The 21,643-nt window shown below is 34.5% G+C and overlaps 1 protein-coding gene across 3 annotated transcripts in view; it reads right to left on the bottom strand.

Moving 5' to 3' along the window:
• Positions 1–2,894: 2,894 nt before the first annotated feature.
• Positions 2,895–21,643, bottom strand: part of LOC132743309 (GA-binding protein subunit beta-1-like) — an 80,683-nt gene continuing 61,934 nt past the window's right edge. For all 3 annotated transcript variants that reach the window (XM_060731848.1, XM_060731850.1, XM_060731849.1), the window contains exons 10-11: positions 18,400–18,536; positions 2,895–3,329 (exon numbers count right to left, since the gene is read on the bottom strand). In XM_060731848.1, coding sequence (XP_060587831.1) covers positions 3,141–3,329; positions 18,400–18,536 — 326 coding nt within the window. In that variant the 3' untranslated portion in view covers positions 2,895–3,140. The remainder of the gene's footprint in view (positions 3,330–18,399; positions 18,537–21,643) is intronic.

Raw genomic sequence — 21,643 nt, 5'->3', positions numbered from 1 at the left:
GTAGCACAAAAATCCAAGATAATGAGTCAAAAGCTTTTTCAAAGTCTATGAGGAGTAAACCAGGAATATCTTTTTTTCTGTGTAGTTCATGATATCATAGATTAATCTAGTATTTTTGACTATAAAGCCTGTTTGATCTTTACTAACTAGTTTATCTAAAAATTTCTTTAAACGATTTGCAATGCAGCCTGATCCTATATATATCCAGAGTTTTTGGTCGCCAGTTTTTTAAATATTTTCATGTAATGATTCCTTGAGTTTGCTTTAGTGACAATGATCCTGATGAAAAAGCATGATTTAAAGCTCTACATACAAACATACCAATACGGTTCCAAGAAACTTTATAAAAGTCTGCATTAAAGCCAGAAGTGCCTGGACTTTTATTGTAGCCATGTTTTTTTTTTTTACATATTTTACACCTCATTTAGTGTTATTGGATAATGTTGGAAAAGTTAAGTTTTTAATAAAATATTTAAAGTATCATTATAATTTTCTATGTTGTTTGTAAAAAATAATTTGGAATAAAATGCAGAGATTTCTTATAGAATGTCAGTCTGATTTGAAATTTCTATTCCATCATCATTAATTAAACTGAAAATTGTTTTTGTTGTATAATTATTTCTTTCTAAATAACAGAACAATTGTCTTGATTTTTCACCATCAAAAATCCAATCAACTTTTGATCTGATCATAAAACCTTTTTTTTTTTGTTTTCATTCTGTATTTTATTTAGTTCCTTTCTTTAAGTTATTTAATTGCTCAACTTTATCAGCAGAAAATGAATTTTCAGAATTTTCAATCTGTTCTTAAATGTCTATTTTCTGTTTATTTATTTGATTCTTTCTTTTTATATGAACTATATGAAATAGATTTTCCTCTAATTTCCATTAATTAGGTATCACTAATAGCTGATCATTTACTGTTTATTACAAGTCTGACGGATCTATATCTAAAATATTTTCATATTTATATATATCGGAACAGCATGTTGAATGATAGTTTTACCTTATTGATTTCCTTCAGATAATCTAAATCTTTTAAAAGTGAATTATTATGCTTCCACAATCCTTTACCATGATCGAAACTTATAAATTTCAGTTTAAGTCAGGCTTGGGGGCCATAACTTTGCAAAAGGAATGCATTCCATTACCATTACTTTGGAATTTAGTGCAGTATCAGTACCATTACTTGATTTTGGGAAACATTACCATTACTTGGACCAAGTAATGCAATAAATTACCATTACTTTTGAGCATAAGACAATTTCTTTTTGCCAAGCTAAGATGTTTTGAAGGTTATATTTACAAAAAATCAAACTAATCATATACATTTGTATATTAAATTTCTTATATATGAGACACTTTCAAAGAGTTTTCAGATGTATTTTTTCCTTGATTATCTGCCTTCTTAATAGATCATTCAAGATATTCATCTCTGTGTTTTACCTTTAAATATAAAATACAACCAAACTGAATTTACATAAAATTGTATTTAAAGTTTTTACTTAAAATTGTATTTTAAGTCAGTAATAGTGACAATGCATTTCGTGATAATAAGTCCGGAATGAAAACTCCAAAAAGGTGCTAATGCTCCCCAATGGTCAAAAAAAGACACGTGTCAAATGGTAATTTTATCTTGAATGAAGGGTTTTAGTTGATAGCAAGGCTTTCCAAAGGTCATTAACTGTAAAATTGGTGAACTTAAACTCATCATTCTACACTGAACAATGTATATGACTGCAAGTACAACAAGAGCCACAACCAGGCGGGGGCAACGCTCAACTTTTCACTTTTTCTAAAAGCAAACAAAGAAATGTTTAAACAAATGTTAATGTTTCCTTTTATAAATTTAATTGGTCTGTCTTGTCACATTAGTTTTGTCTATATATTTTGTATACATATACATATGCATTTATATATATCAAGTTCATTTAAGAGCCCAAGTCAATTTGAGTTTGATAAATATGAAGGTCTTGTCCTTTAGAATGTTATCTTATAATATGAAGTCAATCCATTCAATAAAAGCAAAGTTACAGCAAGTTACAGCCAAAAAAAATGAAAATTTCAATAATTTGACCTTCAAAGTCAAGGTCATTTACGAGTGAAAGTCAAGGTCTGTCTGGTTATTTTTAAGGGCTATCCTTGAAAATTATTATGTCCAAGTTTGAAGACAATCCATTCAAAAATAACAAAGTTACAGCCAATAATAGCAAGAACAAGCAAAATTTGGACTTTTAACCTTGAAGGTCAAGGTCATTTATGGATGAAGGCCAAGGTTAGTGTGGTCTACTGAAAGGTCTTGTCCCAAGGGTTGTTGTGGCCAAGTATGAAGACAATACACCAAGAAATAAAAAAAGTTATGATCCAGGTACAAGTTTGCAGACGGCAACGGCAATGCCGTAGCAACTGTAACAATACCTCTACTTTTTTTTCAAAAAAAAAAGTCAAGCTAAAAAATGAAAATTTCAATAATTTGACCTTCAAAGTCAAGGTCATTAATAGGTAAAGGTCTGTCTGGTTATTTCAAGGGATATCCTTGAAGATTATTATGCTCAAGTTTTAAGACAATCGATGCAAAAATAACAAAGTTACAGCCAATAATAGCAAGAACAAGCAAAATTTGGAATTTGACCTTTAAGGTGATGAGGTCAAGGCTAGTGTGGTCTACTGAAAGGTCTTGTCCCAAGGGTTGTTGTGGCCAGGTATGAAGACAATACACCAAGAACTAAAAAAGTTATGATCCAGGTACAAGTACCGGTATGCGGCAGGCAACGTCAACGCTGCCAGCACTATAACAATACCTCTATTTTTATTTTTTTTAAAAGTTAAGCTATAAAAAAATCGCAAATGTTAAGTTTGCAGAATACAATGGCAAGAACACTAATTCTACCTCCATTTCAATTTACTACATGATTTTATTTGCACTCATCATTCTTTCATTTACACGAATAATCACTGGTATAAGGCACGTCAACTTTTCTCTATCTACAACCCTTCACATCATTACATACAAAATAAAGTATTGTACTTAATCTATCACTGTACCAAATCAATATACACAATCTTTCATTCTTTACCAAATCTAAAACAGGACAAACGTAAGCAAAGTACCAATTTCACTACACATCATATACTTTTTCTTTATTTTTCACTGTCTGATTTGTCTGATATTTCTCCTAATGCTTTCTTGTATTCTTCTAAATCTTTATCTTTTTGTTTCAATTGTTCTTTAAAAGCTTCTGCTTGTTTTTTTATCTCTTCTAGCTCTCGTTTCAATTTATCTTGATCTGTTTCCTCGTCAATCAGCTCTGTTGCATCACCTGAGCCATTCTGAAACAAGACTGCACTTGTGAAAAAAATAGTATGCCACCGCATAAATATTACAGAAGTAATTTTTTTTGTTTCTATACATTCAAACTCTGCCACAATGCAGTAGTGTGAAGTGAATTTTGGGGTCAAGGCCATATTTCAGCATGTCAAATGAATGACAAAGTGCAGATGGCTTGTGACTTATAATAACATACAAAGTCCAATAATTGATTAAACAAGCAATTATCATAGTATTGCAAACAATCCATAAGTCCCCTACCAGTAAGAACCCCAGCGACATTCTGATGGGCCATTGGCCATTCAATTTTACCAGTGAATGAATGACATGAATGAACTAAAATCTTTTGAGTTCTAAGTTTGTTACTTTAGTTTCCCTGCCTATTAAAGAAATTATGTTTATACAACCTTGTCATATTATTACGATGTGGGATTTTAAAGTAAATCCTATAAGGAATGAAGAAGTTGGAGTAAAAAATACCAATTTCTCGAAAAAAATCTAAGTTCAAGGGGGACATAATTCTGGAAATAGTCTTGCTAGAGTATTTAACATTCTCAGAAATGTTGAGTGATAATAAGAAACATATATAAAAATTATGAAGTCTGAAGTAGATACATTAGGAAATAAAGAAGTTATTTAAAAAAGACAACATTTTTTTTTCATAAAAATTCTAACTTCAAGGGCGGTAATACTGATAATTTTTGTGCTAGAGTTGTAAAAATCTGGAAACAAAGTGATCCCTCGGAAGCATTAATCACAACAAAATTACGTAAGAACTGCAGACTCGGTTTGATTGAGTCTGTACATGAGGGATAATGAATAAGTGCAACATCCCTCACGCCCCCTAGCACCGGCTTGAGCGGTACTCCATTCTCAACACTTAATAGTGCTGGCATCAATGATCCCGACGGACCAGAAAAATATAACAACACTGAAGTGAAGTACGGGGCAACTTTTTACAGCTGCCACACAGCACTTGACACCTGCTGTTGTGAAGTATAAAAATCTGGAAACAAAGTGATCCCTCGGAAGCATTTATCACAACAAAATTACGTAAGAATTGCAGACTCGGTTTGATTGAGTCTGTACATGAGGGATAATGAATAAGTGCAACATCCCTCACGCCCCCTAGCACCGGCTTGAGCGGTACTCAATTCTCAACACTTAATAGTGCTGGCATCAATGATCCCGAAGGACCAGAAAAATATAACAACACTGAAGTGAAGTACGGGGCAACTTTTTACAGCTGCCACACAGCACTTGACACCTGCTGTTGTGAAGTATAAAAATCTGGAAACAAAGTGATCCCTCGGAAGCATTAATCACAACAAAATTACGTAAGAATTGCAGACTCGGTTTGATTGAGTCTGTACATGAGGGATAATGAATAAGTGCAACATCCCTCACGCCCCCTAGCACCGGCTTGAGCGGTACTCAATTCTCAACACTTAATAGTGCTGGCATCAATGATCCCGACGGACCAGAAAAATATAACAACACTGAAGTGAAGTACGGGGCAACTTTTTACAGCTGCCACACAGCACTTGACACCTGCTGTTGTAAACCTTGTTACATATAATGTGGTTGATGATCAGAAACTTATATTTAAAGTTTGAAGTAAACACTTTAAGAAATAAAGAACTTATAGTGAAAAAGCTGAAAAATTTAAATCAGAAATCTTGAAATTCAGGCTATTTGTTGCCATAGCAACCAGAATTTTCAACATAGGAAGAAAAGAAAAAGAAGTGCATAATCTCCAGACTGCCATCTCTACCAATATTTCAAGTTTCATAAAAACATATTTTCAGTACTTTTTGAGTTATCACTGGATCCAGTTTATGTGTTAAATTTGCCATATTTTCAGACTATTTGTTGCCATAGCAACCAGAATTTTCAACATAGGAACAAAAGAAAAAGACGTGCATAATCTCCATTACTGCCATCTATCCATATATCAAGTTTCATAAAAATATTTTTAGTACTTTTTGCGTTATCGCGGGATCCAGTTTTGTGGACGGACAGACTGACGGACGGACAGACGGATGGACGGACGGACAGTAAACCTAAAGTCCCCTCCGGTTAAACCGGTAGGGGACAAAAAAAGAAAGAAAAACAAATTACTGAATAAGTATTTACTGTATAACATAGGTGAATGCAGGTACAGTTATTTTTCTTAAATAATGTCTTTTCAATTAAGCATTATTAATTTCAAAAAAACATAAAAACTAGAAATGTGTCCATAGGACACAGGTGCCCCACACTCCACTGTTTTGTCAATCTACTGTATTTAGGTCATATGTTTTTGGGCTACACGCGATACAAGTTGAAAACTGAAAGTTTTTTTACGAAGTCAATGACAAAGCTTTGAATAAATCCACATGCAAACACCCAGGTGCACAACTGTGCTTGCTTATCAACATTTCTATAAAGTTTCATTACTCTAGGACAAATGCTTTTTGAGTTACATGCAACATAAGTTGAAAAATCAATGAACCTAATGCACAACACGACACGGTACTGATCATTCCCCTAAAATTTTGATGAAATTGCACCAGAGGTTTCAGAGGAATAGTCCAGTCAAACCTCTCTGTAGCTGGCAATACAATAAACATTTTTTGAGCTCCCAACTTTATGGGGGGGGGGGCGGTATTTAGATTTACCCTTGTGTGTTCGTCCGTCCATCTGTTCTCATTTTGTGTCACACGTAACTCAAAAAGTATTTGACCTAAAGTCATGAAACTTTACAGGAATGTTGATCAGCATGTGTAGTTGTGCACCTTGGTATCTTCATTAGGATTTATTTAGTATTTGTTGAGTTATTGCCCTTGACTTAGTTTAAATTTGCAATTTTCAACTTGTGTCGTATGTAGCTATAGGGTCATGAAACTTTACAGAAATGTTGATCAGCAATTGTAGTTGTGCACCTAGGTGTTTTTGTGTGGATTTATTTAGTATTTGTAGAGTTATTGCCCTTAACTTGTGTTGCACTTAGTTCAAAATATATTTGACCTAGAGTCATGAAATTTCACAGGAATGTTGCTCAGCATGTGTAGTTGTGCACCTGGGTATTTTTCATTAGGATTTATTTAGTATTTGTTGAGTTATTGCCCTTGACTTAGTTTAAATTTGCAATTTTCAACTAATGTCGTATGTAGCTCAAAAAGTATTTGACCTAGGGTCATGAAACTTCACAGAAATGTTGATCAGCAATTGTAGTTGTGCACCTAGGTATTTTTGTGTGGATTTATTTAGTATTTGTAGAGTTATTGCCCTTAACTTGTGTTGCACTTAGTTCAAAATATATTTGACCTAGAGTCATGAAATTTCACAGGAATGTTGCTCAGCATGTGTAGTTGTGCACCTGGGTATTTTTCATTAGGATTTATTTAGTATTTGTTGAGTTATTGCCCTTGACTTAGTTTAAATTTGCAATTTTCAACTAATGTCGTATGTAGCTCAAAAAGTATTTGACCTAGGGTCATGAAACTTCACAGAAATGTTGATCAGCAATTGTAGTTGTGCACCTAGGTATTTTTGTGTGGGTAGAGTTATTGCCCATGACTTGTGTCACTTAGCTCAAAAAGTATTTGACCTAGGGTCATTAAAATTTACAGAATGTTGATCAGCATGTGTAGTTGTGAACCTGGGGTTTAACTTGTGGATCAATTCTGTTTTGTCAGAGATATTGCCCTTTACTAAGTAAAAATTTGCAATTTTCAACTTGTGTTACACAAAGCTCAAAAACTTTTTGACCAAGAGTCATGAAACTTTACAGGAATGTTGCTCACCATGTGTAGTTGTACACCTGGGGTTTTGCTTGTGAATTTATTTGATTAAAAATTGCATTTTTTAACTTGTGTCACACATAGCTCAAAAAGTATTTTACCAAGGGTCATGGAACTTTAAAGGAATACTAATCAGTATGTGAGATTGTAGATTTATTCTGTTTTGTCCGAGTTATTGCCCTTGGCTTAGTATAAATTTGCAATTTTCAACTTGTTCATGCATAGCTCAAAAAGTAAGTTTACAAGAATGTTGGTCAGCACATGTACTAATGCACCTTAAGGTTTGCTTGTGGATTTATTCAGTATTTGTAAAGTTCTTGCCCTTTACTAAGTAAAAGATTATTATTCAAACAGAAAACCCGTGTAATATGTAAGTTTATGACCTACCAAGCAATCCTGTAAAGTTTAATTGAAAATGCATCAGTGGTATAACAGGAGTAGTGTGGACAAACTTTAAAAATAAAAATAATAAAAGGGCCATTAATCTGACAAAATCCATTGAATCACAAAAAAGCCAATGATATGCACAACTAGACTTGGTACTGATCATTCCTGTAAAGTTTGGATGAATTTGCACCAGTAGTTTTCGAGAAATAGTCTGGACACGCTTTTGTGTATCTGGCAAGACACAAAAAAACACACCATAATTCAGCCAAAACTCATTCATTGAACCGTATAACTTGTGCAATATGCACAAGGTCTTGAGCTACAGATCAATCCAGTAAAGTTTTATTGAAATTGCATTAGTGGTAGTTCGGAAAAACTTTAAAAATAAAATTATTAAAGGGCCACAACTCTAATAAAAATCATTGAACCAGAAAATGCTGACAATATGTACAACTAGACTTGGTACTGATCATTTCTGTAAAGTTTGGATGAAATTGCACCATTAGTTTATTAGGAGTAGTTCGGACAGTTTTGAGACAGACGAACATGTATCAAAGACATTCCAATATAAGTTGTTTCCCTTCAGACAAGAAGATGTCTTATGTTTTTACTATATGTACATAATAAAAATCAAAGATGCCAGGGCCGGGCAAATTTTGACCCAAGGACTATAGTTTGAACAATCTTGGTATAGGTCCACTACACAATGTTGCATGCCAAATATTTAATCTTTAGCCTTTGTCAATTCAGAGAAGAAATAGATTTTTTACCATATATATAATTTACAAAGAAAACCTATGACCCCCAGGGCAAATTGTGAACAATTTTGGTAGAGTACCTATAGATGATATTATAATTATACCAAATATCAAAGTTCTAAGCCTTGTACCTTCAGAGAAGAAGCTTTAAAAAACAAGAGCCCGGTTTGAGCCGGGTGATGCTCCCCGAATAGGTTTTGGACACAGGAAAGTACACCTCTTGTAGTTTCAGAGTTATGTCCGTGGAAAAAGTTCAAAGTGCAATAATTCCAAAATTAGGCAAGGCAGAGTTACAGTTCTTTGCACTGCACTTCTAATCAATGTGATCTATCAACCTACAAAGTTTCTTGATGATATCTCTTATGATTTCCGCGTTATGTCCTGGACAATTCAAAAAGTAAAAATAAACAAAGGGCAATAACTCCAGAATTAGGCAAGGTAGAGTTATGACTCTTGTGCACTGCACATCTACCCATTGAGTATGACTCTTGTGCACTGCACATCTACCCATTGAGATTTATCTACCTACAAAGTTTCATGTTGATATCTCTTATAGTTTTACAGCTATGTCCTGGACAAGATTTTTCTAAAAGGGGAGATTATTCAAAAATAAGGCTTAACAGAGTTATGGTTCTTTTGCACTGCACCTCTACTCAATGAGATCTATCTACCTACAATGTTTCATGTTGATATCTCTTATAGTTTTAGAGTTATGCCCCGGACAAGATTTTTCTATAAGGGGAGATAATTCAAAAACCAGGCAAAATAGAGTTATGGTTCTTTGACACTGCACTCCCCCTCGATGCCCTCTACCACTGTATGAAGTTTCAACAAATTATCTCTAAGGGTTTACAAGTTATGTTCCGGACAAAGTTCAAGTTCAAAGTATTAAAATTAACAAAGGGCAATAACTCCAAAATTAGGACAAAAAGAGTTATTGTTCTTATGCACTGCACATCTACGCATTGAGATCTATTCACCTACAAAGTTTCATGTTGATATCTCTTACAGTTTTAGAGTTATGCCCCGGCCAAGATTTTTCTATAAGAGGAGATAATTCAAAAACCGGGCAAAATAGAGTTATGGTTCTTTGACACTGCACTCCCCCTCGATGCCCTCTACCACTGTATGAAGTTTCAACAAATTATCTCCAAGGGTTTTCAAGTTATGTTCCGGACAAAGTTCAAAGTATTAAAATTAACAAAGGGCAATAACTCCAAAATTAGGATGAAAAGAGTTATTGTTCTTATGCACTGCACATCTACTCATTGAGATCTATTCACCTACAAAGTTTCATGTTGATATCTCTTATAGTTTTAGAGTTATGCCCCGGACAAGATTTTTCTATAAGGGGAGATAATTAAAAAACCGGGCAAAATAGAGTTATGGTTCTTTGACACTGCACTCCCCCTCGATGCCCTCTACCACTGTATGAAGTTTCAACAAATTATCTCCAAAGGTTTTCAAGTTATGCTCCGGACAAGACAACGGACGGACAGACGGACGTTCCAACATTTTGGGTTTAGGGGCTATTTTCTTTGTTATTTTCTTTGTTTTCTTAAGGGCTACTAGCCCATAAACCCTTTGATCACGGAATGAACCTATTGTTCTCTTTTGTTCTCTTTACTGTTATATAGCCCCTAAACCAAAAATGTTTGCTCGGACGGACAGACGGACAAGGCGCCGACTATATGCTCCCCCGAAATTTTTCGGGGAGCATAAAAAAAAAACTCTTTATGTACAAAAAAAATTGGCAGGCCCAATTTTGAAGCCAGAGCTGTAATTTGAACAATCTTGGTCAATAGGTCAACTTCACAATGTTTCATGCAAAATATCTAACCTACAAACATTGTCAAATCAGGGAAGATTCTTTAAGCTTTTACTATATACATTATAAGGAAAACCTATGATCCCACATTTTTAAAAGTTTTTACTATATATGTACAAAATGAAAATCAATGATCCACGTGACATTGCCGATTTTGACCCCAGGGCTATAATTTAAACAAACTTGGGAGAGGTCCAATTGACAATGCCTTATATTATGCAAAGTTCTAGGCCTTGTGGATCTTTAAAAGAAGATTTTTTTAAAATTTGTCCTTATAATTGGCATGGCAACCAGATTTCTGCATGGAATCAAATTCTTTGAACAACTTTGGAAGCCCTTCACCTAAGGAATAATCCTGCCAAGCTCAAGGCCTTTGGGGGTCACAGATACTGCGGAGGCATAAAAGCATTCCAAAATGAGTTGTTTCCCTTTTGTTATTTAACATTTTTATAGCAATGGGAATGATTTTAAGACAAGAATGCATTTGTGAAAAAATGCTAGGCCACTGCCTTAATATAACAGAAGTAGATTTTTTTTTGTTACTTTACAATTGAAATTTGCCATAAAGCAGTAGTGTCTAGTGAATTTGGAGGTCAAGGTCCAGTGATTTTTTTACAAACTCATCAGTGTGGGTCCTAGGACTCGCTGGGCTATAAATCTATGAGTCCCAAAATTTAGCCGACAAATCCAAGTTACAAGGCTTAATATTGCTTTAGTGATATGAAAGGTATATTAACAATTGAATGAAGAGAAAATGAATTTGATTTCTACATTAATTACAATGCATCTGATACTGAAATTATTCAAAACTGTCTAATAAATTTGATAAGTTTATTTCCATTAATTTAGTGTGAGATTAATCAAAACTTCATTTTCCTTAATATTTTTATGCTTATCTATATTATAGCACATTATTATTTCTTATCTGTAGAAGATTTGCAGACCTAGAATATGATTGACATAACTTGAACACAATTTGGTATTAATTAATATTACCAAATTCCTGTCAGACAGGACTCCCTACTCAGAAAAAGTATGCATCCAAAAGATGCACATTATTTGAAACTTTGCATCCACAGCAAATTCAATGAGTCCTGGACTCAGGATGCAGAGGTAAAAAAATCACTGAAGGTCATATTTCAGCATGTCAAATCATTAGACACATATGCAGATGTGTCTAATGTTAAGATACAAAGGCCATAGTGTAAGTAATAGATATACCATTGCTGCGTAAATTATACCATAATCACGTGACCTTTCTTATGCCTTAACCTCACGAGCCGAAGTCGAGTGAGGTTGCATAAGCAAGGTCACGTGATTATGGTATAATTTACGCAAACCCAGAAATCGCCAACGCACCAATGGTGTATCTGTTTTAACCTATAGCTCCGCCCACAACGCTTACTCCTTCGATCTTCAAAACTGAAAATTATACCATAGTCTGGGTATGGTATAAAAAATGTACTGTACTTGCATTTCAAAGTTTCATACAGCTATATTATACAATTAATACCTATTTTTTGTCAATGAAAATTCTTCTATTTTTGAATAAATTATTAACCTATAGCTCTTCAGCGCTTCTTATGTAAAATTCTGTAAAAGTATAATTTCCAATAACCGTAAATATCAACATGAAACTTTGTAGGTAGATAAATCTCAATGGGTAGATGTGCAGTGCACAAGAGTCATACTCAATGGGTAGATGTGCAGTGCACAAGAGTCATAACTCTACCTTGCCTAATTCTGGAGTTATTGCCCTTTGTTTATTTTTACTTTTTGAATTGTCCAGGACATAACTCGGAAATCATAAGAGATATCATCAAGAAACTTTGTAGGTTGATAGATCACATTGATTAGAAGTGCAGTGCAAAGAACTGTAACTCTGCCTTGCCTAATTTTGGAATTATTGCACTTTGAACTTTTTCCACGGACATAACTCTGAAACTACAAGAGGTGTACTTTCCTGTGTCCAAAACCTATTCGGGGAGCATCACCCGGCTCAAACCGGGCTCTTGTTTTTTAAAGCTTCTTCTCTGAAGGTACAAGGCTTAGAACTTTGATATTTGGTATAATTATAATATCATCTATAGGTACTCTACCAAAATTGTTCACAATTTGCCCTGGGGGTCATAGGTTTTCTTTGTAAATTATATATATGGTAAAAAATCTATTTCTTCTCTGAATTGACAAAGGCTAAAGATTAAATATTTGGCACTGTATGAAGTTTCAACAAATTATCTCCAAAGGTTTTCAAGTTATGCTCCGGACAAGACAACGGACGGACAGACGGACGGACAGACGGACAAGGCGCCGACTATATGCTCCCCCGAAATTTTTCGGGGAGCATAAAAAAAAAACTCTTTATGTACAAAAAAAATTGGCAGGCCCAATTTTGAAGCCAGAGCTGTAATTTGAACAATCTTGGTCAATAGGTCAACTTCACAATGTTTCATGCAAAATATCTAACCTACAAACATTGTCAAATCAGGGAAGATTCTTTAAGCTTTTACTATATACATTATATAAGGAAAACTATGATCCCACATTTTTTAAAAGTTTTTACTATATATGTACAAAATGAAAAATCAATGATCACGTGACATTGCCGATTTTGACCCCAGGGCTATAATTTAAACAAACTTGGGAGAGGTCCAATTGACAATGCTTATATTATGCAAAGTTCTAGGCCTTGTGGATCTTTAAAAGAAGATTTTTTTAAAATTTGTCCTTATAATTGGCATGGCAACCAGATTTCTGCATGGAATCAAATTCTTTGAACAACTTTGGAAGCCCTTCACCTAAGGAATAATCCTGCCAAGCTCAAGGCCTTTGGGGGTCACAGATACTGCGGAGGCATAAAAGCATTCCAAAATGAGTTGTTTCCCTTTTGTTATTTAACATTTTTATAGCAATGGGAATGATTTTTAAGACAAGAATGCATTTGTGAAAAAATGCTAGGCCACTGCCTTAATATAACAGAAGTAGATTTTTTTTTGTTACTTTACAATTGAAATTTGCCATAAAGCAGTAGTGTCTAGTGAATTTGGAGGTCAAGGTCCAGTGATTTTTTTACAAACTCATCAGTGTGGGTCCTAGGACTCGCTGGGCTATAAATCTATGTGTCCCAAAATTTAGCCGACAAATCCAAGTTACAAGGCTTAATATTGCTTTAGTGATATGAAAGGTATATTAATAATGGAATGAAGAGAAAATTAATTTGATTTCTACATTAATTACAATGCATCTGATACTGAAATTATTCAAAACTGTCTAAATTAATAAATTTGATAAGTTTATTTCCATTAATTTAGTTTGAGATTAATCAAACTTCATTTTCCTTAATATTTTTTTTGCTTATCTATAGTATAGCACATTATTTCTTATCTGTAGAAGATTTGCAGACCTAGAATATGATTGACATAACTTGAACACAATTTGGTATTAATTAATATTACCAAATTCCTGTCAGACAGGACTCCCTACTCAGAAAAAGTATGCATCCAAAAGATGCACATTATTTGAAACTTTGCATCCACAGCAAATTCAATGAGTCCTGGCCCGGCTTTCACTAATGTTCTCAAAGTCAAAATCTCAGCCAAAATCTGAGATTTTTCTCAACTCAGAAATTGAGATTGAGATTTTTCTCAGTTTGGCTTTCACTAAAAAATATTGAGAAAAATCTCAACTTAAGATTTGAGATTTTTCTCAGATATATTGAGACAAGGTTTGGCTGTCTCAGATTATGTCTCAGTGAAGCAAAATTATTATTCTCGGGGGTATTTTTACTTTTTGCATGGTTATTTTGATAAATAAACATTATTTGACCTTTTTGGCAAATAAAGTTCCTATTAATTTCATATATTAAGCAATACATTGACTGATTATTGTTGGTGACATCATGCGCTCTAATTCATGACGTAATGAAATTATGACGTCACAATAACCATACAAAAACAATTTATTCAATATTGTTTCCTTTTCTTTTAAAACACTGCTAAAAATTATGTAGATCTACATTCATTCTTGATAAATTATTTCCATTAGCATTCAAATATTCACACATTTTCAATTGCTTCTTAGTCTGGGTTTTTTTTCCGTATTTTTTTAAATAAAACATCCACTTAATAAAATAAATTATATAGAATCTACAAAACATTTCCCTGTTGCGTCATCTCACATCTAAATAGCAACTATATACTATGTAACAAAAAGGAAAACTCCATATTTTACTCATAGAAGGGGTTCAAGCCCATCAACAACACACTTTAAGATAGCCGCTTATCTGTTGAGAAAAAACACAGTCTCAGTTGAGAAAAAAAACCAGTCTCAGTTGAGAAAATTCTCAAATGTTGAGAAAAAGTTTAGTGAAAGCCAACTTGAGATTTTTCTCAGGTAAGTAAGAATCTCGTTCAATATTGAGACAAACTTAAGTTGAGATTTATCTCAGTTTGAGAATGTTAGTGAAAGCCGGGCCTGGACTCAGGATGCAGAGTTAAAAAAATCACTGAAGGTCATATTTCAGCATGTCAAATCATTAGACACATATGCAGCTGTGTCTAATGTTAAGATACAAAGGCCATAGTGTAAGTAATAGATATACCATTGCTGCGTAAATTATACCATAATCACGTGACCTTTCTTATGCCTTAACCTCACGAGCCGAAGTCGAGCAAGGTCACGTGATTATGGTATAATTTACGCAAACCCAGAAATCGCCAACGCACCAATGGTGTATCTGTTTTAACCTATAGCTCCGCCCAGAACGCTTACTCCTTCGATCTTCAAAACTGAAAATTATACCATAGTCTGGGTATGGTATAAAAAATTTACTGTACTTGCATTTCAAAGTTTCATACAGCTATATTATACAATTAATACCTATTTTTTGTCAATGAAAATTCTTCTATTTTTGAATAAATTATTAACCTATAGCTCTTCAGCGCTTCTTATGTAAAATTCTGTAAAAGTATAATTTCCAATAACCGTAAATTATACCATACCCAGACTATGGTATAATTTTCAGTTTTGAAGATCGAAGGAGTAAGTGTTTCTGGGCGGAGCTATAGGTTAAAACAGATACACCATTGGTGCGTTGGCGATTTCTGGGTTTGCGTAAATTATACCATAATCACGTGACCTTTCTTATGCAACCTCACTCGACTTCGTCTCGTGAGGTTTAAGGCATAAGAAAGGTCACGTGATTATGGTATAATTTACGCAGCAATGGTATATCTATCACTTAAATACCATCTTTTCAATTAAACACAAAAATTTGTAACAGAGTTACCAACATCCCCTGCCTCAGGGAAGTTGTATATGAAGCATAAAATTGTGCTATTTCAAAATATTGAGGTATGGATCTCAGGACTTTGTCCAAAATTATGATCAATGCTAGATCTGCAAATGCAACAATAAATTTATTAAAGAAATAAAATGAAACTGGAAAGTGAATCTATCATGTTAAGCTCTAAGTGTGACCTTGACCTTGGAGGTAGGGATGCAGGTGTTGTGCATGACATAACCTTTATTATTGTAACTATTTGTGCCAAGTATCTTTAAAATCCTTTGCAGAAGTTATAGATCAGACACAAAATATAACCTATAACAGACTATGTTAATCTTTGACCTCTAAGTGTGACCTTGACCTTGAAAGTAGGGGTGCAGGTGTTGTACTTGACATATCCTCTTATTATTGTGACTCTTTGTGCCAAGTTATTTCAGAATCCCTTGAACCATGAAGAAGTTCTAGATCAGACAAAAAATAAACCCTATAACAGAATATGTTAGTTATTTACCTCTAAGTGTGACCTTGACCTTGGAGGTAGGGATGCAGGTGTTTTGTATGACACATCGTCTTATAATAGTGACTATTTGTGCCAAGTATTTACAAAATCCTTTGATCTATGAAAATGTTATGGACCGGACACAAAATATACCCTATAACAGAATATGTTTATCTTTGACATCCAAGTGTGACCTTAACATTGGAGGTAGGTGACCGGTTGTTGCGCATGACACATTGTCTCATTATTGTGAACAATTGTGGCAAGTATTTACAAAATCCCTTCAAAGATAAGAAAGTTATTGACCAGACATAACATATATCCTCAAATGTTGACCTTGAATGAGCAAGTGCAACCTTAACCCTGGAGGTAGAGGTCTGGTTGTTGCGCATAACACATCGTCTTATTATAACAAACATTTGTGCCACGTTATATCAAATTCCTTTCACAAATGACAAAGTTATGGACCGAACACGAAAGTGTAATGGACGGACAGACGGACTGAGCCTATTTCTATATCCCCCTTTTTCCTTAGAAAAGGCAAGGAACAAAAAAAGGCACAAACCCTTCAGTTGACATTGAGATACCTTGACCTTCAAGTGTGACCTTGACCTTAGAGGCAGTTAACTGGATGTGGTGCATGACACATTGTTTCATTATGGTGACCTGGGCCTTTTAAATTTCAAACAAAAAGATTATAAAGTGTTTTAATAAGTAAAACTATTAAAACTATTAGTAACCCCGAGACTGGACCCTTTATTGACCCCAGGGGCACAAAGAAAGGATACATGCCAAAAATGATAGTTTCATACAAGAAGTCTTAGAAGTGTTTTCATTTATAAGTCTATATAAACTTTGAAAAGCCCAGGGTAGGGCCAATTTTGACCCCACTGCCAACTTTTGTAGAGGACTACAATGTGATGCTACATGCCAAATATCTATGCTTTGAACACTGTATTTTCTAACTAGAACTATCACTAAATATGATTAATACCCCCGCAAGACTGCTTCAGAAATGAGGATGTTACTAGTAACAAAATACCTTGTAAAAGAATTGAAATAGAGTTATGGTTGTGGGCAATTAAAGATAGTTGTGGTTCTTGTATGTTGCATTTCCTTTCAATGTGGTTGGCCATTGATGAAATTTTATTTAATTACTCTGCAATAAGTCCAGAAAGACAAGGAAAAGAAAATAGGGCAATAACTCTATAAATACTGAAGATGGAGTTATGGTTATTGTACACTGCACTTCCTCTCATTGCACTTGACCATTGTATGAAATGTATTGATTTCCAACTACAAATTTTCAAGTTATGCACAGGACAAAAAAAGTAACAAAGGGCAATAACTGTAATTAGTCCAAATAGAGTAATAGTTCTTGTGCACTGCACTTCATCTCACTGCCCTTGACCATTGTTTAAAGTTTCATTGAATTCCAACCCTTAATTTTCAAGTTATGCACTGGACAATAAAAAGTAACAAAGGGCAAAAGCTTTTAAATGAGTCAAGAAAGAGTTATGATTTCTGTACACTGCGCTTCCTCTCAATATACTTGACCAGACCATTGTATGAAATAGTATTGAATTCTGACTAGAAGCTTTCAAGTTATGCTCTGGACAAAAAAAAGCAATGGAAAAGTAACAAAGGGCAATAACTCTGTAATAAGTCAAGATGGAGTTATGGTTTTTGTGCACTGCACTTCACCTTATTGTGCTTGACCATTGTATGAAGTTGTTTTGAATTCCAACCAATAGTTTTCAAGTTATGCTTCAGACAAGGAAAAGTAACAAAGGGCAGTAACTCTGTAATTAGTCAAGATGGAGTTATGGGTCTTGTGCACTGCACTTCCTCTCAATGTGGTTGTATGAAGATATATTGAATTCCAACCATTAGTCTTCAAGATATGCTCAGGAGAAGGAAAATGTAACAGACCGCTGGACCGACCGACCGACCACCGGGTGACTCCTATATCCCCCCCCCCCCCCCAAAAAAAACTTTGTTTCGGGGGCATAAAAAGATGACTTTTAAAGATTTCATTTTTTAAGTCAATTTCAGTTCATGTGACCTGTGTATGCATAAGACTGGAACCATTTATTGAACTTTTATAGGGCCACCTAAGGATCATTCCTGTGAAATTTGTTTCAAATCCACCAGGTTATATAGAAGATGTTGTTTGAAGAAATTGTGGATGACAGACAACAGAGTTGGACAGACTGCCATTACAAAAGCAGTGAGTATGACTGACAAACAGATGGAATTAAGAAAGCTCTCCCTTCTAAGTTAGAAATGTAGAGTAATGTGAAGAGAGTCTTGTGTACTGCACTCTCAATGAGACCTGTTTCAAACTGAGATCCAAATACTTTTCTGAGTTATGCTTTGTACAAAAATTTGGACTGGAAGGAGACTATTTCTATATCCCCTGCCACATTTCTTGAAGGGGATAATAAGGAAGGCATCATTTCATTCTTTTTCTCTGCCATTTTATCTATTACAACTTTACATGATAATTTATATGATAATTTATAAGTAACCTTCTGTAACAAGGCATCCACATCAATCTCTGTTGTCTCTATTTGTTCCTCCTCATCCTCCATTAATCTCGGATGTTTACTTCCTCCTTCATTTGTCTCACTTACACTTGATTCAAAACCATTCTCATGCGATGTAACTATATAGTGAATAAATTACAACAATTTCAGTGAACATATCCTAAACATAATTATACAAAATTATTTTGCAGGCCTATTCCTAGCTATTTTCTTGAAATGTATTTTGCCCAGTTCGGGAAATTTTGCTTGTAAAATTGCATGATATTCAGGAAAATTATTAGTTCATTATTAATTTGGAAAAATCTGAAAATATTTAAAAGTTCCATGAATTGATTGAAACTTAGGTTTCTACCTATTGTAACACCTCTCCTATCTGCACAATAATTAATTGCTGTAGCATAGAGCAGACAGGACCGAAGCATGTAATTTGTTGAAAAAAATCTTTTAAAGAAATCTCAGGAAACAGTTTTTATGAACAGACAGACAGACAAACAGACTGTAGGAGACTCTAAAGTTATTTTTTAAACATCCCTGTTACCTAAATATAACAGAGGAGATAACTCTTGAAATAAAGATGCTAGATTTATGAACATTGTCATACATGATGATACCATTTAGTCACAAAGAAGAAAAGTAAAAAATAACAATTTTCAAATATACCATTAACATGAATAGTAACAAAGATGAAAATTAAAAAAAAAAATAAATATAATGTAGGTGTTGATAATGAATGTTTATTTTAAATTTGAAGTAAATCCATGAAGAAATAAGAAAATTAAAGAATGAATAAGAAAAATTCAAAGTTTAAGGAGATAATTCTGGAAATATGGATTCTAGATTTATAAACCTTGTCATATTATAATGATGTGGGAGTTTGAAGTAAATCCTACAAGGAATGAAGAAGTTGGGAGTAAAATATACCAATTTCTCGAAAAAGTTACAGGGGGGCATAATTCTGAAAATAGTCTTGCTAGAGTATTGAACCTTCTCACATATGTTGAGTGATAATAAGAAACATACATAAAAAAACTAGAAATGTGTCCATAGGACACGGATGCCCCCACACGCCACTATTCTGTCAATCTTATGACTCTAGGTCAAATATTTTTTGGACTACATGTGCCACAAGTTGAAAACTAAAAATCAACAAAGGCCATAATTCTGTTAAATTTGGTCGCACCAAAAAAATTCCTTCCTTTACTACCATCTACACATTAAGGTTGTTCATCCCTGGAAGTTTAAGCAAAATCTGCCATCCGGTTAAAGAGGAGTTGCGTTCACAAAATTTCTACATAGTATATAAAGAAAAAATCAACAAAGGGCCATAATTCTGTTAAATTTGGTCGCAGCAAAAATTCCTTCCTTTACTACCATCTACACATTAAGGTTGTTCATCCCTGGAAGTTTAAGCAAAATCTGCCATCCGGTTTAAGAGGAGTTGCGTTCACAAAATTTCTACATAGCATATAGTGAAAAAATCAACAAAGGGCCATAATTCTGTTAAATTTGGTCGCAGCAAAAAATCCTTCCTTTACTACCATCTACACATTAAGGTTGTTCATCCCTGGAAGTTTAAGCAAAATCTGCCATCCGGTTTAAGAGGAGTTGCGTTTCGGGACGTGCGGACAGACGGACGGACGGACGTACGGACACTCGGACGGACAAGTGCAACGCTATACGCTCCCACTCTGTGGGGGCATAATTATGAAGTTTGAAGCAGATACATTAAGAAATAAGGAAGTTATTAAAAAAGAACAACATTTTTTTCATGAAAATTTTAAGTTTAAGGGAGGCAATTCTGATAACTTTTGTGCTAGAATTGTAAACCCTGTCACATATGATGTGGTGGATGACCAGAAACTAATATTTAAAGTTTGAGTAAATACTGTAAGAAATAAAGAAGTTATAGTGAAAAAGCGTAAAAATTGGAATCAGAAATCTTGAAATTCAGTCTATTAGTTGCCATAGCAACCAGAATTTTCAACGTAGGTAAAAAAGAAAAAAGACATGCATAATCTGCATACTGCCATCTGTCCATATATCAAGTTTTATAAAAATATTTCAAGTACTTTTTAAGTTATCGCGGGATCCAGTTTTGTGGACGGACTGACGGACGTACTTACGAAATAGTATTTATGTGACTTTCCCTTTGATCTTTTCAGCCATTTTCAGTCACAAAAGGCTTAAAAAAAGACACACAAGTAAAAACTGAATGAATAGGATCAAAGAGAATTTACTGTTACCCATTGTTCTCCAAGTCACACAAGCCTCTGGGTTTGTACGGACGGATGGACAAAGGGTAAATCTAAATGCCCCCTTTAGTGGGGCACAAAAATGTTTACCCATTCACCATAATCGATATCTTCTTACCAAATAAGAAAGACATCTGCTGTATGGGCAAAAGAGTAAACAAGATTGCATTTGTGAAAAATGCAATGCCAACGCATTTTTTTTTTTTTTTTTTGGGGGGGGGGGGGGGGGGGTTTACGTTACATCGACACAGTATAGGTCATATCGCGACATTCCAGCTTTACTGGTGGAGGAAAGACCTCAGGTGCCCTTCCATGCATTATTTCAGGCACGAACGGGCACCTGAGTAGAACCACCGACGTTCAGTAAGCTAGCTGGATAGCTTCCTCACATGAAAGAATCCAAAGTCCCTGTCGTGATTCGAACCCACAGCGGTGAGGGGCAAGTGCTTTGAAGTCAACGACCTTAACCACTTGGCCACGGACGCCCCTATATGCCACCGCATTAATACAACACTAAATAGTAATATAAGAACAGAAGATTGCCATAATGCATAGATCACTGACCTATCTAATTCTTATTATTAGATTAGTGGTTAAATGAGACTATTGTTATTCAAATAAAAGATCAGAGTAGCAATCTATCAATGCAGTTGAGTCTAGTGAATTTGGTGGTGAAGGTCATATTTCACATGGCCAAAACTCCATGACTGTACATCAAAGGCCAATACAGTAAGACACTTTGTCAAAATCGAGGCCAGCGGATGTCAAATTTCACTTTACATCTTAATCTGTGCACATGGTTCAATCTCGAAGCTACACATTAAAGGACAAAAAAGTAGGTCACATCATCAAAATCTAGGTCACCTGATATCAGAGTTCAATTTTACAAATAAAAATTTGCACAAAGTCCAAATTTCATGGCTGTACATTAAAGGACAAGAAAGTAGGTCACTGTCCCTTTGGGCAAGGCAAAA

Source organism: Ruditapes philippinarum, unplaced genomic scaffold (assembly GCF_026571515.1).
Source record: "Ruditapes philippinarum isolate M1 unplaced genomic scaffold, ASM2657151v2 ctg547_1_1_1_1, whole genome shotgun sequence".
NCBI lineage: Eukaryota > Metazoa > Mollusca > Bivalvia > Venerida > Veneridae > Ruditapes > Ruditapes philippinarum.
This window is presented reverse-complemented; position numbering and strand designations above follow the sequence as displayed.